The following is a 16729-nucleotide window of genomic DNA, read 5'->3' as shown; positions in this document are numbered from 1 at the left end:
ATGGCAGCGTGAGAGACTACAGAGAGATCCCAAGAGGGGAGACGAGGAAGTTAAGACAGAGGGTGGGGGTGCTAATGATTAGAGTGATGGACTTACAATGCAAAGCTCGCAGGTTAGAGTCCCGGTACTAGCAGGGATAGTTTGTGGGAAGAGTAAATAAATATCCACCTCAATACCATGGCTGAGGTCATCCCCTTAATGACACCGAACCCCTAACTGCTCCCCAGGCAGCCCACTGCTCTGGCTGTGTGTTAACAGGAGAAAGTTGCTTTGGATGAAAGCATCTGCTAAATGCATACATATGTAAATTTATTAAGATGGATTTAGTCTGCCATTTACTGGGAGCTGGGAGACATTGTCTTTTTGTAAGCAGTTGCAAATCATAGTAAGTAAACAGATTATTAATATGCCAAACCTTGTTATTTTATGCCATGTCTTAGTGGGGTTTGTATATCATTCTATGTATGTATATCATTCTTGTATATTATTATATTTGACCCCAGATGGTTAATTATTACTAAATGGCAAATAGCTTCGTTTTTAGATTGTTAATTAATGGTAAAGTAAATATTTACAAGAAATGTTTAACTATTAATAAGTAAAGGGATTATTGCTGTAAAAACCAACCCAGGCTCATTCTAAAAACGTAGTCCCGCAGACGTTTTTGGAGACTGCGAAATACGTCCCAGGAGGTACGTATTTTTGTAGTTTGTGTTTTCGCGAATCCGAGAGAGGCCGCTGTGTCGAGTGACTGTCTGTCCAACTGACTAAATGACTGAATGATTGACTGGGCGACCCAACCTCCTCCTCATCCTTTCCTAAACCCAACTGGTTTTACCGATTGACTCGATTGTCGTCGCCGTCATCGCGATCAGCTCCCCTCCGGGTCTCCACTCCGCCGACCTACATGACAAGCTAAACCGGACAAACTGGTTGCAGTGGGAAAGCCCTCCACAAGGAGATAAGCGGTCAGCCAGCAAACGCGACACCCTAGCGTTCGCTTAGAATAATAAAATGCAGCCATATGTACCTCCAGTACCTCCTACTAAATCACGGTCACCAGAAACGTCCGCGGGACTATGTTTTCAGAATGAGCTTGGGTTTGTAAAAACACATCAGTTGTTCAAATGCCTTTGCACTTTTATTCATATGACAGAACTTTTAACATGAAAGTGGGAAATGCACTACTTCTGAATTCTTTGTTCAATTCTGTGTGCATGAATGTGATTAATCACAGAAAAAAAGTGTTGTCCCCAGGGCCGGAGTGGGACTCCTTTTCAGCCCTGGAGTTTCAAGCCTCAGACCGGCCCACCTCAGTTCACGACTGACTATATTAAAATAAGGTCATTTCCAGTTCAGTTTCTAATTACACTATCACATCTTTATTTATTTATTTATTTGTTTGAGAAAACAGCTGCTTTAGAACTTCAAATGTTCAACAACCCAAACAGTATTATATGTCTCAACAATAAAACTGAAAATAATAATTTACTCAGGCGAGGATCAAACCCAGGTCGGCGATGATGTAATCAAACGTGCTAACCACTGGGCCACAACGGTTGTGTAGTTAGAGGTGACTTATAACATTATGAACCTGCAGGCTGGTTATATATGAAAAGAGCAGACAGCTGTATTAAATTAATGAATAAGAAGACTGTGGTCAAGTAAATAAATAAATTAATTTAAAAAGTGTGACTGCTGAGAGCAACAGATTCTGGAGCTAGGGACACCGGCCCTCGCGGCCAAAAAACGGACCGGCCCACCGGGAATTCTCCCGGTCCTCCTGATTAGCCAATCCGGGCCTGGTTGTCCCAACAGACCCTTTTCACATTTCCGGGTTTCTCAGAAGAAAGTCATAGTTAGGGAACATAGTGTGCAGTTAAAGGGAGAACACAACAAATAATTTTAACAATCTTATTTGCTCAAATAATAAACTCCACAATGATGTTATGAGGATGTTCAGAAGAAGGAAAAAAAATGTGAGAGACTGATGACGGCAGCCAGAGAAGAGAATGAGGTCAAATTTACACTCAGCCCCATAGACGCTGCATTACAAATACCTCGCACAAGCGGTAATTTGCTTTTTATAATCTGAAGCAAAGATGATATAGTACATGCATAAATGCATATAAATGTTCATACGTTTAAAAGAAAATGTAAATATTAAAAACTTTAAAGGATTTAGATGACCGTTAAACAGGCTTGTGAAAAGGCTCCATTGTTCCCCAGCACTTGTTTCTTTGCAGGTAGGGTTTTTGAAGCATCTTACAGAAGTTGTCTAAGTTCTTCTGGTTTGAGTTTGTCTCAGTTTGTTCTGCTTCTTCATGTCATTCCAGACAGACTGGATGATGATCAGATCAGATCTCTGTGTGGTGCACTGGCTGCTGTCAGAGACGATAATCTCACAGTACAATTACAAGTAGAGAGAGAAATAATGTTTGGAAATGTAAATTAATACTTCAAACTGACATGCTTAAAAAAATATATATAGAAATAGGTGAGTTCATATGGTACATACGTAAATAACATTTTGATCAATGTCTACATTCGTCACTGAACCTAACATGTCATGACATTGATGTCAGCATGCAAATACGGGGAAAGATTAGGACAGAAAACACATATGGAGGAAGCTAAATATGAACAGGGTTTTTTGGTGAAGTAAACAAATGTGATGCAAAAGGTTATACAAACAATTATACAAGTAATCCAAATAATAAACAGCAGATTAGTTCTGAAATTGAAAATGTAAACTATATAAATATGAAGAGTTCAGATGCAAAAGCCAAAAATAATGGCATTGAGTGAATGCCATTTACGATTTGCATTTTACATAGAACATTTTTAACAAATAGATTTCCTTCTAATCATCGAAATCGCAGCATCAGCGCATTCAGAAATGACGGTTTGTTGGCAAAAGCAGCTAAACGTCACCTGTCATTGACAGCAAAAGCCGCTATATCCCCAGAACCAATCAGATGGTGCGAATGGAATCATGTATTCAATCTAGCAGCGTGCTGATACACCGGCTTTATGAGGAGACTGCTTTATTCCGCTTTCAGTTTTAAAAGATGGAGTTTGATGAACTGGATGAGGATGTTCGACTGTCAGTGAATAGCAAATGAAAACATCACTTACCTCAAAACTCACCAGAAAAAGAAAACACACTGAACTGTCGGGAGTGTAGCATGGGATTCATAATGTGTTTTTGGGCTGCGGCGCTACTTTAAATGAGTCCCATTTACTATACAGTAAACAGCAACTGCGTTTCACGAAGACAGAGTGAAGATGCCGTTCTTTTATCCCACATGGATGCTATGAGGATAAACGAGATAAAAAAAGAGACGAAGACTGTGAGTATAGTGAGAATGAATGAATGACAGCTTCTAAAAGTGTCTGAGAGGCAACCCCTTTTTGTCCAGTAGGCTCACCTTGTGTTTTATCATAGATAAATACACTAGATATCGCATAGGGACCCTGAGCATGCGTCAATAGCGCCGCCACATTGGTACAGTGCTCCCAGGACAAATGTCATCCAACCGCACTAGTCAAGACAGTGTTATTACGTGAAGATGCGGGACTTTAGCGCTGTCTACGGTTGTAGTAATGATTAAACAAAGAAAACAAAGCACAAAGGCAGAACACTTCATAGGTAATAATAAGTTTTTTTCTGTTTTTGTATGTTCTGAACTTTTGTGCTAATCAGGTAACGTTATTGATGATAACAGTCTCTTACTGCATTCACCATACGGCAAAGCAGCTCCAACTCGCACTAAACACTCGGCTTATGCTAGTTTTGTTGAATAAAATCAGCAAACAATGCAAAAGAAATATGACAACGAGATGCTGCGCTGCCAGAAACTTGTATTATTGTCGGCTAACGTTAGTGAAAGAGTCGTTCGGGGGATTCATTCACAAACGAATCGCTCCCTCTGTCAGTATAAGAAGTGAAAGCAGGAGAGGAGCTGTGTTTCAGGACATGATTAGATCAAATTTAACAGGGAGGGTGAATAGTACATTTCTATACACACAAACACAAGCTTTTTGTCAGGAATGCCCGTGCTGTACTGATCTATCAATGTAGAAAAGTGATGTAAAATTATAATTTTCGTAATTAGAAGAAAAAATTACATACTAACATCCAGGAAAACTCCCGATCACAGATATATGTGTATATGTGTATATCTCTGGCTTTGTGTATATTTCTGGCCACAGTCCTCCACTGTACCTTGGTCCCGCATTCATTTCAAAGGAGCGCTACCCTGTAGCAAGATGGCGGTGCTATTGACGCATTCCATCCAATAGACAACAATAGGCCAGGCGACATCTAGTGTATATATCTATGGTGTTTTATTTGCTAATTTAGGCTATTTTTTAAAACTATATGTAACCCCGCTGATCCTACACCATTTTTAGAGGTCAGAGGAGTGAGATTTACCTGCACAGCACTTCACTAGCTGGCCTCTGTTACGTATGCATTATTTGTAGTACTTTATTATACCTATACGGCAGATCAGCTTTTTATATTATTGGACAATGCACAGATATTGATGTTTCACAATGTTTTACACTACATTATTTCAGTCTACCAAGCCAATAGTTTACAATGTTTGCAATGTTTACAATGCTCTACTTACATTAAATCTAAATCCCAAATATCAGTAATGACAACAGATTGTTCAGATTTAATTAATGTCCGTTTTAATGTTATTGATTAATGAACTTTACCGATTTCATTCATTCATTTTCCTTCTGCTTTTTCCCTGGTTTACCACAGTGGAATGAACCGCCACTTACTTGACATATTTATTTTTTCAGGTGGTTTGTGTATGTGTTTTATGTTTGGTAAAATAATCTCTAATTGCATCTTTTGTGATTTTCAGCTAATTACATTACATACATTACATGATTGGATTTAGAGGTTTTTGCAATAAAAGTGGATTTAGCTGGTTTCGACACAAAAGGTTGTCTAAAGTGACATTTATAAAAAAAACGTTATTTTATTCACCAGCTAATAACCTTATCATTACATATAAAATGAGATTTATATGTAAATATAAATGGCACCTGATAGAAAAGGAACCTGATAGAAAAATGCTCATTCTCGAGAAAAGAGGTTTGATGGATTTAGAGGGTTTTGCATCTGAACTCTTCATATATATATATATATATATATATATATATATATATATATATATACATATATATATATATATATATATATATATATATTAGGGGTGTCACGATTTCGATTTTTAATCGGAATCGATCAAAATTTATGCTCAATTTCGATTAACAAATCAAAGAATAGAATCGTTGATGCTGCCACGCCCCCATGTCACGTCAGCTTGGCTTGCCAAGCGGGAAAAAACAGGCTTGTTGAAGTGCTTGTTAAACTGCAGAAGCAGGAGACCCGTCGACAGAGCTTAAACCCTTTCCTCTTTCAATGAAGTCTCCGGTGTGTAAGTATTTCGGATTTCCAGTGAGTTATGTTGACAACCTTCGTGTTGTCGACAAAAAAAAAAACACAGTTTTGCAAGCTCTGCTATGTACGTATTACGTACGGTTCGTCTGATAGACAACACCGGCATTGCGATCCTCCGCCCGCCCCCGTTGCTAATCCGCTCGCGAAAAGTACACACTCAGGCCCTGTTTACACTGTCTTTGTTTTTAAATGGCATTTTAGAACGACAACGATTTGACATCCACAGTGGCGTGTAGCATTTCTGAGCAGCCCTCCTTCCTCTCTACCTCTGAAAATGCACATCACGTGACCACACAGACACAGACGCACATACAGCCATGCGCTCGAGACAGCAGGTCCAGGCAGTCAGAGGACTGCTTCAATCTTTCACTCACTTGTACTTAACGTTAGTCATTTTAGCGAACACCTCAGATACTGTTAGCTGGTTCCTGTTGGTTGTGCGTCTTTTTTACCGACGCCATTATAACGACACAGATCACTGCCTATTCACGAGTCCCGCAGAAAAAGTGATTGACAGGTGGTAATTATGTGTGTATCTTGCCTTTATTCATTTACTGTATGATTTGTTTATGGGTAAAACAAAGACCATGCAGGTCAGGTAGTTTAAACGGTAGGCTACAAATAATTAATTGGTCATTAATTAATTAATTATTCATAATCGACAATCGAATCGAATCGTGCCTTTAGAATCGAAAATGTAATCGAATCGAGGATTTGGAGGATAGTGACACCCTTAAAATATATATATATATATATATATATATATATATATATATATATATATATATATATAGCAACTCCTCTCCTCGATTTGGTATTACTCTGAGGGGGTTCTACAGAATTTTGGCTGTACTGAATAAGCACTCTCTTAAAACAAATTAAATCAAGTGTACACTTTTTATTTTAGCTACGTGTAAAGTTCTCATAAAATAAATCAATCACAACAAAAAATAAAGGCACTTTAAAGCCAGAAACAAAAAGTCTTTCTAAAAAAGAAGTGAGTGACCACTTATTTAGAGCACTTGAAAGCGATCCAATAAGTCCTTAAGGTGTCCTGTGACTCCTTAGAAGAGAGGTGGTTGTTTGTAGGACAGCAGTCAAGTTGCCCTGTTTAAGTGAAATTGTTGCTCCCCGAGAAGTTGGTTAACTTAGCTTCGCCAGTGAGAAGCAGCAAGCCAACATACGCACAAGGACAGCAGCATATAAATAGTCAATTGAGCGATAACTTAAAAGTTCTCAACTACTGGACTAAATGTGAAGGCCGGTAGCGAAAGTGATCCATGTGGTGGCCACTCTACCAAACACTCCTTCTTACTCTATGGTAAGTGACTTTTTATACAGGTGCAAACCAACCTAGTGCCCCTGGAGGTCGGAAGCAGTATTACATGTCCACATACCAAACAATACACAATGAAAGAAAATAAATAAATAAATCAGAAAATAATAATAGTACATTTAACATGTTACTATATATATATATATATATATATATATATATATATAGGGCGAAGCAGTGGCGCAGTAAGAAGTGCTGTCGCCTCACGAAGGTCGCTGGGTCGAACCTTGGCTCAGTTGGCGCTTCTGTGTGGAGTTTGCATGTTCTCCTCGCGTTTGCGTGGGTTTCCTCTGGGTGCTCCGGCTTCCCCCACAGTCCAAAGACATGCAGTACAGGTGAATTGGGTAGACTAAATTGTCCCTAGTGTATGTGTGTGTTTAAATGTGTGTGTGGAGGTTTCTCAGAGATGGATTGCGGCTGTGTTGCATCCGCTGTGTTGGATAAGTTGGCGGTTCATTCCGCTGAGGCGACCCCGGATTAATAAAGGGACTAAGTCGACAAGTAAATGAATGAATTCTACATATATATATATATATATATATATATATATATATATATATATATATATATATATATATATATATATAAATATTTATTTTATTTTTTTTACCCACATATTTACACATACAGTTGAAGTCAGAATTATCCTGTTTATGTTTTCCCCAATTTCTGTTTAACAGAGGGAGGATTGTTTCAACACATTTCTAATCATAATAGTTTTAATAACTCATCTCTAATAACTGATTTAGTTAATTTTTTCCATGATGACAGTAAATAATATTTGAGTAGATATTCTTCAAGACACTTTTAAAAGCTTAACTAGAGTAATTAGGTTAACTAGGCAGGTTAGGGTAATTAGGGAAGTTATTGTATAATGATAATTTGTTCTGTAGACAGTCTGAAAAAATATATAGCTTAAAGAGGCTAATAATATTGACCTTAAAATGGTTTTTAAAAAATTAAAAACGGCTTTTATTCTAGCCGAAATACATCAAATAAGACTTTCTCTAGAAGAAAAAATATTATCAGACATACTGTGAAAATGTTCTCAATCTGTTAAACATCATTTGGGAAATATTGTAAAAAGAGAGAAAAAAAAATCAACTGTATATATATTTTGTTCTTTTTTTTCCAAATCATATTGACTGCTGCTGAGGGACACGGATGTCAATATGCAAAAAAAATGAAAATAGAAATAAAAACAACAAATAAAAAAAGATGGGGAAAGAAATGAAGAAGTAGAGGAAGCAAAATATGAAAATTAATTTAGAGAAGTAAACATGTTGTGACGTGTTGAATGACGGATGAGAGCAGATATAGAATAATCACACAGTCTGAATCTGCAGACAGAAACATCAGACTGAGGACAGAAACACACCAGCTCTGAGGTAAGAACAACTTACATCTACATTATACACACAAACACAATTCTGACACTTTGTTGATGCTCTTATTAATGGAGTAGTCTGAATTCATGTTTCTCTTTTACCTGATCAAATGTTTAATCTAGAAAGAATCTGATTGTCTATATTTCTCTTCATTAGAAATGGCTCAGACTCTATATGTCCCTCTTCTCCTCATTGGTGAGTGTGTTTGCAGTTTTATTTATGGTTTATAGTTTCATTAGGTTTGACTCTTTTCTGAAAAGCATTACAGCAAAGTGTCTCTTTCACAGCTCTCTGCTCCATATCTGAATGTGTTCAGCGTCAGTATCACTTTATAAAAGAGAAGAAGAACTGGACTGAAGCTCAGAGATACTGCAGAGAGAAATACACAGATCTGGCCACTGTTGACAATACAAATTACATGATCAAGAGTGAGAAAAATGTACTTGTCTGGCAGAGGATAAAAAGTTTCAACTATAGATTTAGGCAGAAAATCTGGATTGGTCTTCAGAGGATGAGTGTTTATAAATGGCATTGGTCATCAGGTGATCCTGTGCTCTTTCTGAACTGGGCATCTGGACAACCGGTCAACAGTGATAATTGTGCTGTTGTAAGAAATGGACAGTGGACTGTTTGGCCCTGTAATGCCATCTCATCTTTCATCTGCTCCAGTGAGTACAAACCTCTATGAAAGAATAATAGATAGTGGGTCGAACGAGAAAATTTGATATGTTTGGCAGTATGTCTGAGATTTATTGTTACAGTTGAACTGAAGAGTAGAGTCTGATGTTAGGAAGACAACTGGCCAAATATGTATGTTTAAACAAAGAATAAAAAACAATAGTTATAATATGGACGTCACAGTGGTGCAGTGAGTAGCAAGGTCACTGGTTAGAGCCTCGGCTGGGTCAGTTGGCATTTCTGTGTGGAGTTTGCATGTTCTCCCTATGGGTTTCCTCCGGGTTCCCTGGTTTCCCCTACAGTACAAAGATATGTAGTACAGGAGAATTGGTTAAGCTAAAATTGTCCATAGTGTATGTATGTGAATTAGTGTGTGTGTGTGTATGTTTCCCAGTGATAGGTTGCAGCTGGAAGGGCATCCGCAAATTATTGATTATTTTGATTTATTTTAATAAAATATAAATTATTATTGATATGATAAACAATGGCGGCACAGTGGCACGCTTGCCTCACAGCAAGAAGGTTGCTGGTTCGAGCCTCGGCTGGTTCAGTTGGCATTTCTCTGTGGAGATTGCATGTTCTCCTTGCGTTGGCAAGGGTTTCCTCCGGGTGCTCTGGTTTCCCCCACAAGTCCAAACACATTCACACACACTGTCATACACTACGGTCAATTTTAGCTTACCCAACTCCCCTATAGTGCATGTTTTTGGACTTGTGGTGAAAACCGGAGCTTCCGGATGAAACCAATGCCAACAGGAGGAGAACATGCAAACTCCACACAGAAATACCAACTGACCCAGCTGGGACTCAAACCTGGACCTTTTTGCTGTAAGGCAAGCGTGCCACCGCATTGCCTATATGGTTACATGTTAAGTGTAAATAGCACACACGTTTAACTACACTGCATGAGTATAAATATGTTTAGTAGATTGTAGATAGTATATTTTATCACATGTATACATATTATAGATAACAAACCAAATATATAATATTAAAAATATATATATTAACACAATATGAATCTGTATATGTGTATCGTTAATTTAAATGTATTTCTTTATTTTAAGCAAGCACAGGACTGGTGTTTGTCAATCAGTCGATGAACTGGAGAGCCGCTCAGAGTTACTGCAGACAGAATCACATTGATCTGGTCAGTGTGAGGAACCAGAATGAGAGTCAACAGCTGGAGAATTTTATTAATGGCAGAAACTCATCTGGATCTGCAGTCTGGATCGGTCTGTTCAGAGACACATGGCAGTGGTCAGATCAGAGCAACTCCTCATTCAGATACTGGGATACTACTCAACCTGATAATTATAAAGATCATGAAGACTGTACAGTGACCACTCAGAAAGGTCTGGGACAGTGGGCAGACTTCTCTTGTGATAACCAGTTTCCTTTTGTGTGTCATGAAGGTGAGCAGATCCTCCAAACACACTCAATCCATCATCAGCTCCAGATCTCTTAAAGTTGACTCTACATGTCTGACATGACAGATTCCTCCACAGTGTTTGTTCTGCATGTTGTTGTTGATCAGTCTCTCTCTAGTTTCTGCTTTGTTTTGTGTCCAGATAAACTGATTGTGATTCAGCAGAAGCTATCATGGTCTGAAGCTCTGAGATACTGCAGACAGAATCATGTGGATCTGGTCTCGGTTCAGTCAGTGGAGATGCAGCGTCGTGTGATGAACGTGGTTAAACTGGCGTCTACTGAGGCGGTGTGGTTGGGTTTACACAACTACTGCAGCATGAACATGTGGCTCTGGCTGAGTGGAGACATGGTGTGCTATCAGAACTGGGCTCCAGGGAACGGCAGCACACCGGAAAACTGCAAACTGGAGAACAGAAAAGGAGCAGTTCAGTCTGGAGGAGATCAGACCTGGATCAGCCTTCCTGAATCTCACAGACTCAACTTCATCTGCACTAACTACTGAGAGAAGATGTGTCTGTGTTTACTTACATTCACTGTTTTCTATATTTATATGTTTGATTTATTTTTTATAGGAGTATAAAATCCTAAAATCCTATAGTGAATCTGCAGTTTGTGCTTTAAAAATTGTCAAATGTTTTATTTCTGTTTTATCTCTCATAATAAAATGTGTTCTTAAAGTTTTAACATCAATGTTTAAGATTAAGGTTTAAGGTTCTTGTGTTTAAGGTGTAAGATTCTTTAGATGTGATGTGTGTGTTTTCAGTTTTCTAGATCTGCTGGTGTTTGGTCTCTCTGTTTTGTTGAATGTGATTCTGTGAGCAGCAGATCTTCAGTAAATCATGATTTGTGTCTGAGCTGAATGAAATCTGCTTTATTCAGAAAGGCAGAGAGAAGTTTGGGTATAAAATGTGATTGATCCTAAATCATGAAATAAACAGAACATCATCTAAAATAAACTGATCTACAGTCAGTGTTCTTGTGTCCTGTTTATTTGCCTATGTCTCTCCAGCCCTCACCCGACTACTGAATCAGCTCTGCTCCCTCTGCGCTTACTTCCTGTTTATGCTGTATTTCAGCGAGAGCTCAGGTCATGCTTCCTTGCAAAGTATTGCCAGTTTACCTGCCTTACCAAGCGTTGTTCCAAGTGACTTTCATGACTGCTATCCTGTGTATGACCCTGCCTGCCTTGATCATGTACGTTCTGTTTAGGACTGACTGTTGTTATGCTGGACCTCTGCCTGCACTCTTATTACGTCGTCTGGATTTGCCGCTGTGTTTGTTGATTGGTTTGGACTGCATACATGTTTCCGACTCTCCACCTGTTTAATTGTTGATGTCTCTACCTGACCCCTTTAATAAACTTCTGCATATGGATTCTAACACAGCCTCAGCCTCCTCGTTACATGTGTTTAGCTGTTGATTTATTTGGCTCAGATTTAGTCTAGAAATTTCAGCTTTTGGAATGAATGTTTCTGCAGGGGTGATGGTTTTTATTGTAGCGCCTCCTGCTGGTGTTTGAGAGTTTGACAAGAGTGATGATTCTAATAGTATCTAGATGCAGCCTTGATTATGCAAATCTCAGTGATGCAATGTCAGACACAACGCATTCAATGGAGCGAGTGATGTCACTGTGAGGGGTGGGGTTAGGGGTGGGATTAGGTGAGCCCATTAAAAAGTCCCGGATGCAGCTCAGATTGCACTGCACTAAGTCTGCATCCAGCCCTTTCTTGATGATTCTGCTCTCAGAGCTTCCTAAAGTCCAGTGTAGGTCATTTTCTCAAACTATGTCTTCAAAAATGGTTCAACAAAAATATTTTTAGTATTATTTTTTAGTATTTTAGACCAATCTCCTGTAACCATCCCATTTTTTATTTCTTCTGGAAAACTCCAATAATTTCCTCCGGAACCCCCAAAGATTTTTAGACTCTCCGTGTTTGATTAGCTATAACAATGTGTTAGCTATAACAAGCTTTCTGTATATACACACAAACATAGACAGCACCAAACAAGCAACACACAGCATCACGCTCTCTCTAATTCACACACATAAACACACACACACACATGCTATTGTTAGACCGCCCACTCCCGTTCAAATTATACCAGAGTTACTGACCGCTCCCGTGCTTTATTCTGGAGAAGTATCCACAAGTATCGCTGTAACAGCCAAGAGGAGAGAAAAAGTCACGCCAGCAGGTCAACAGGCCACAGCGAGAGAGAGAGAGAGAGAGAAAATAAAAGTAAACCCAATTTCTCTCTCGCAGTGAAATAGAAGCTTCTGCTGTAGGTGTCAGTAAAAGACTGTCCAGCAAACACACATGCAGTGAAATTGAGCAGTTTTTGCATTTTTAAGTAGTTAGAGCCAGGGGCGGACTGGGACAAAATTTCAGCCCTGGCACTGTTGCCTTGGATTGGGTCGGCCCATCTTGAAACCAGGCGGCAGTTGCCGATTGGGCCAAATGCTTAACATTTATTATTATTATTATTTTTATTATCACCATCATAATATCACATCTAGCAAGAGATAAAAGGTTTCTGCACTTAAAAACAATACATACAAAAAAAAAAAAAAACTGACCGGCCCAGATTTAAAAATTGGTCCGGCCCTTCTGGCATTTGCCAGAATTGCCAGATGGCCAGTCCGCCCCTGGTTGGAGCGTTGCAAATACTCGTGTTCGCCTCCCTCGACCAAGCAATCTATGGCAACATAGTGCATATGAGATAAATGACGTCAGTACATAATAACCGGTTATGATTATTACTGAACCGATACCGAATTGTCCGCATCTGCATTGTGGTGCACCGAAGAAACAATTAATTTTGACACCACTAATAATGACACACCTCAATGCCTTCAAGAGGCTGCGTCTGAAACCGCCTACTACTCAGTAGGTACTGCGTTTGAATTTAAACGTACTATCCAGATACTTCTCGCATACTGATTTTCCAATTCTATGAATTCAGACATATTACTCGACTCACACACTGATATTAACAGACTGTATAGTATGGAAGTATGCAGTTTCAGACATAGCCAGAGTTTTCATCACTTGGAGCAAGTCACATGCTTTTTTTATCAGTGCTTTACAGATTGATCTGCCTTTTTATAACTAATGTAACAGAGATGAGCAGAACACAGAGATGCGATATGTACTTTTTTATAACTGAAATGACAAATTATATAAAAAAGTTGATGTTTCAAGCAAATGCTATTTAATTTTTAAGAGCAAACACACTAAAAGATGAACAATAGACTGAATTATTTGATGATAATTGAAGCTGAATGTATTTTACAGCAGATGGAGACAGTCAAAATAGGAGTATTGGAGTCTTTAAGTTCACATTTTCAAGACTAAATGCCCCTAAATGCACATCCAGTCATAATTTTAGAGATAACTTGAGATAAATTGTGTTATTCAAAACTCTTTATTATAGTGTTTGAGAATAGCAGAAGGTTTATCTGGTAATACACAATGTACCTGTGATGTTCTAGATCAGCCATAAATCTGCATAAGTTGTGTTTTTCAGCACTGAACTTTCATCAGTCGCTCTTGATCTTGACAGGTTTGTTTTATATTTAAAAAATCCTTTATTAAATGAAGGATCTGCTGTAAGATTCATCACTGTTGATCATCAATGTCCTGAAAACACAAATGAGGAGAGAAAAAATGCAGATGCTTTAGTAAAGTACACAAGTGAGCAGGACGAGTTTATGGAGGCCGAGACTAAAGAGCACAACATCAAGAGTTTCACTGATCAAAATCAGTATTTAATGTGCAAATTAAAAACACAACAGCAGTGATGCTTCAAAATTTCCAATCCTTGATTAAAACAGAAATCACAACCACAACACAAACCTGTTAACTTTTAAAAGTACTATATTTACTTCAGTTTTTACATGGAGATCCAGTTAAATTAAGCTGTTTAATGTATTTATGAACTGCAACAAACTCATCTCAACTGCTGATAAACTGCTGATTAAGTTCCAGGTCAAAGGGCGTTAACTCTAAATATATTATTTATATCTTTCACCCCTACTGGACAGATCAGGAACTACAGGGTAACACTAGAGTTCTAGAAATGCACAGTACTGTATTGAACACACTATTGAACCTCCAGCAAACACCAACAATCACAGCAGTGGCGACTGTCAGAGACTCTTTCAGCAAAACTTGAACATGACCCGTGACTGAATTCTCTGATGAACTGCAGCTCTGATGATGTCCAGCACTGGAGGAAGATTACTGAGGAGAAAAGTCAAACCTCCACAGCAGTGAAACTCCTCCATCTGCCACAGCGTGAGGGTGAGTGAATGACGGCTGAAGCTTCAGTGCTTTAATCTCTCAGTGTGCTGGATTTCACCATGTTTGCTGTTGTGTAGTGTTTGCTGTTGTGTAGTGTTTGCTGTGTTTACACTGTTTGCTGTTGTGTAGTGTTTGCTGTGTTTTCACTGTTTGCTGTTGTGTAGTGTTTGCTGTTGTGTAGTGTTTGCTGTGTTTACACTGTTTGCTGTTGTGTAGTGTTTGCTGTGTTTACCCTGTTTGCTTTAGTGTTGTGTTGCTGTTTTTGAGCTGAGCTGATTGTGTGTAGTGTTTGCTGTTGTGTAGTGTTTGCTGTGTTACCCTGTTTGCTTTAGTGTTGTGTTGCTGTTTTTGAGCTGAGCTGATTGTGTGTAGTGTTTGCTGTTGTGTAGTGTTTGCTGTGTTCACACTGTTTGCTTTAGTGTTGTGTTGCTGTGTTTGCTTTGGCAGTGTTTGATTTATGTATGCAGTGTTTGCTGTTTTTAAAGTTGCTGGTTTTGCAGTGTTTCCTCTTTGCTGTGATTTTTGGTTTCTGCAGTGTTTTTTCCTTGTGTTTGGTGTTTTCCTGGTCGCAGTGTTTGCTGTTTTTTGCAGTGTGTTTTCTTTATTGCTTTTGTTTTTCAGTGTTGTGTGCTATGCTGTGTTTAGTGTTTGCAGTGTTTTGTTTTTTCTCTGTTTTGTTGTGTTTGCTTTTGCAGTGGTTGATTTTCTTCTGTGTTTGGTGTTTCCCTGTTTTGCAGTGTTTGCTGCTTTGCCATGTTTGGTGTTTCTTCAGTGTTTGCTTTTACTGCTGTGTTTGCTGTTTTAACATGCAATATCTTTTCAGTGTTAGCTTTTACTGCTGTGTTTGCTAGTTAAAGATGTGATATCTTTGCAGTGTTTGCTTTATTGCAGTGTTTGCTATTTTGCAGTGTTTGATTTTATGCTTTATATAGTGTTTGGTGTGTTTGGTTTATGAAGTGTTGTTGTTTATTGTATTTATTTCATTTATTTATACAGGGCCAATGTACAGCATATAGAGGTAAAGTTGGTTTTATATTCTATATTTATAATAATATAATTTCATAAAAGTTTTATTTGCAAACTCTAAATGGCGAAATCATATTAGCAGCCAATGACTATCAAAGTTCAACATTGTTCACAGTCAAATAAACCGTGCTAATGTTGTTTTCAACTCATACTTGCATGCTAATTCCGATCGAATGTTCAGAGTAACATGGTAAGCAATATAGAGACTTAATAATACGAATGTGTGAATATAAAGCCAATTTTACCTCTATATACAACATGACATGTTGTGCCAGAGTTAGCTATAAAGCTGATTTACATCCATAGTCCCTGGGCAGGAAGTTTATCTATTTTTTTTAAAAGTAGTACAATATACACTTGCAGTACAATGCATACAGTACATCATAGTTAATAACATGAAATCAAACCAGTTGTTGCATATTTGATTATCTTTAGGCCAAAGTTTTAAAATTGTGGTACTCTCTTTAATATGCACTAGTATTTTATTCCATCTTTCTGCTGCTCCTAATGAAAAAAACTGATTGTTTTTGACTGACAGTTCTCTTGAGTTTAAGAGTGCTTTCACATCTGTGGTTCAGTTTATTTGGTCTGGACTAAGGGCAACAAGTAATATATTGTAGTACGTTTGTTCTGCCGTTTTGGATCCTGTTCACACCACACTGACCAAGTCAACATCACTCATTGGCCAGATATTATTGAATGTATTTCCTTAACTGTTTTCCAATCGGTCCGATTTAACATGCAGAAAAAAAAGCAGGAACTCCCGCAAGAGCACAAACTGGCAGACACAAAATGACACTTTTGACTATGGAGGGACGACTGCGCTGGCTGATTGTATTCCTGCTCATAGTATACTTGTAGATGACCTTTAAATTGTTCAATCACTGACACTTCTATCTCCATCCAGTAGAGAGTGCTGTTGTCTTAATACAGGCCTGAGTGTACACATTGATTTTATTATTATTTTTTTAAAATAGATTTTTATTTAGAAAAGAAAAAATGTACAATATAAATCAGGAAGTAATCTGTAAAAGACTGGAATACAAGAATATACAATTACAAAGTGATAAGAACAAGAAGA

At 38.1% G+C, this 16729-nt stretch overlaps 1 protein-coding gene across 2 annotated transcripts; it reads left to right on the top strand.

The window, feature by feature from the left end:
- Window positions 1-8152: 8152 nt before the first annotated feature.
- On the top strand, window positions 8153-12876 carry LOC141375259 (C-type mannose receptor 2-like). Of its 2 annotated transcripts, XM_073907913.1 has the most exons (6): window positions 8164-8209; window positions 8366-8404; window positions 8497-8877; window positions 9955-10302; window positions 10459-10853; window positions 10997-11696. In XM_073907913.1, the coding sequence occupies exons 2-5, from the start codon at window positions 8368-8370 to the stop codon at window positions 10818-10820; spliced, it is 1128 nt and encodes a 375-aa protein (XP_073764014.1). In that variant the 5' UTR covers window positions 8164-8209; window positions 8366-8367; the 3' UTR covers window positions 10821-10853; window positions 10997-11696. The 2 variants fall into 2 exon arrangements, with proteins under 2 accessions (XP_073764013.1, XP_073764014.1); XM_073907912.1 differs by having other exon boundaries at window positions 8153-8209; window positions 10459-12876.
- Window positions 12877-16729: the final 3853 nt, after the last annotated feature.

Source organism: Danio rerio, chromosome 7, assembly GCF_049306965.1.
Source record: "Danio rerio strain Tuebingen ecotype United States chromosome 7, GRCz12tu, whole genome shotgun sequence".
NCBI classification, from domain to species: Eukaryota; Metazoa; Chordata; class Actinopteri; order Cypriniformes; family Danionidae; genus Danio; species Danio rerio.
This window is presented reverse-complemented; position numbering and strand designations above follow the sequence as displayed.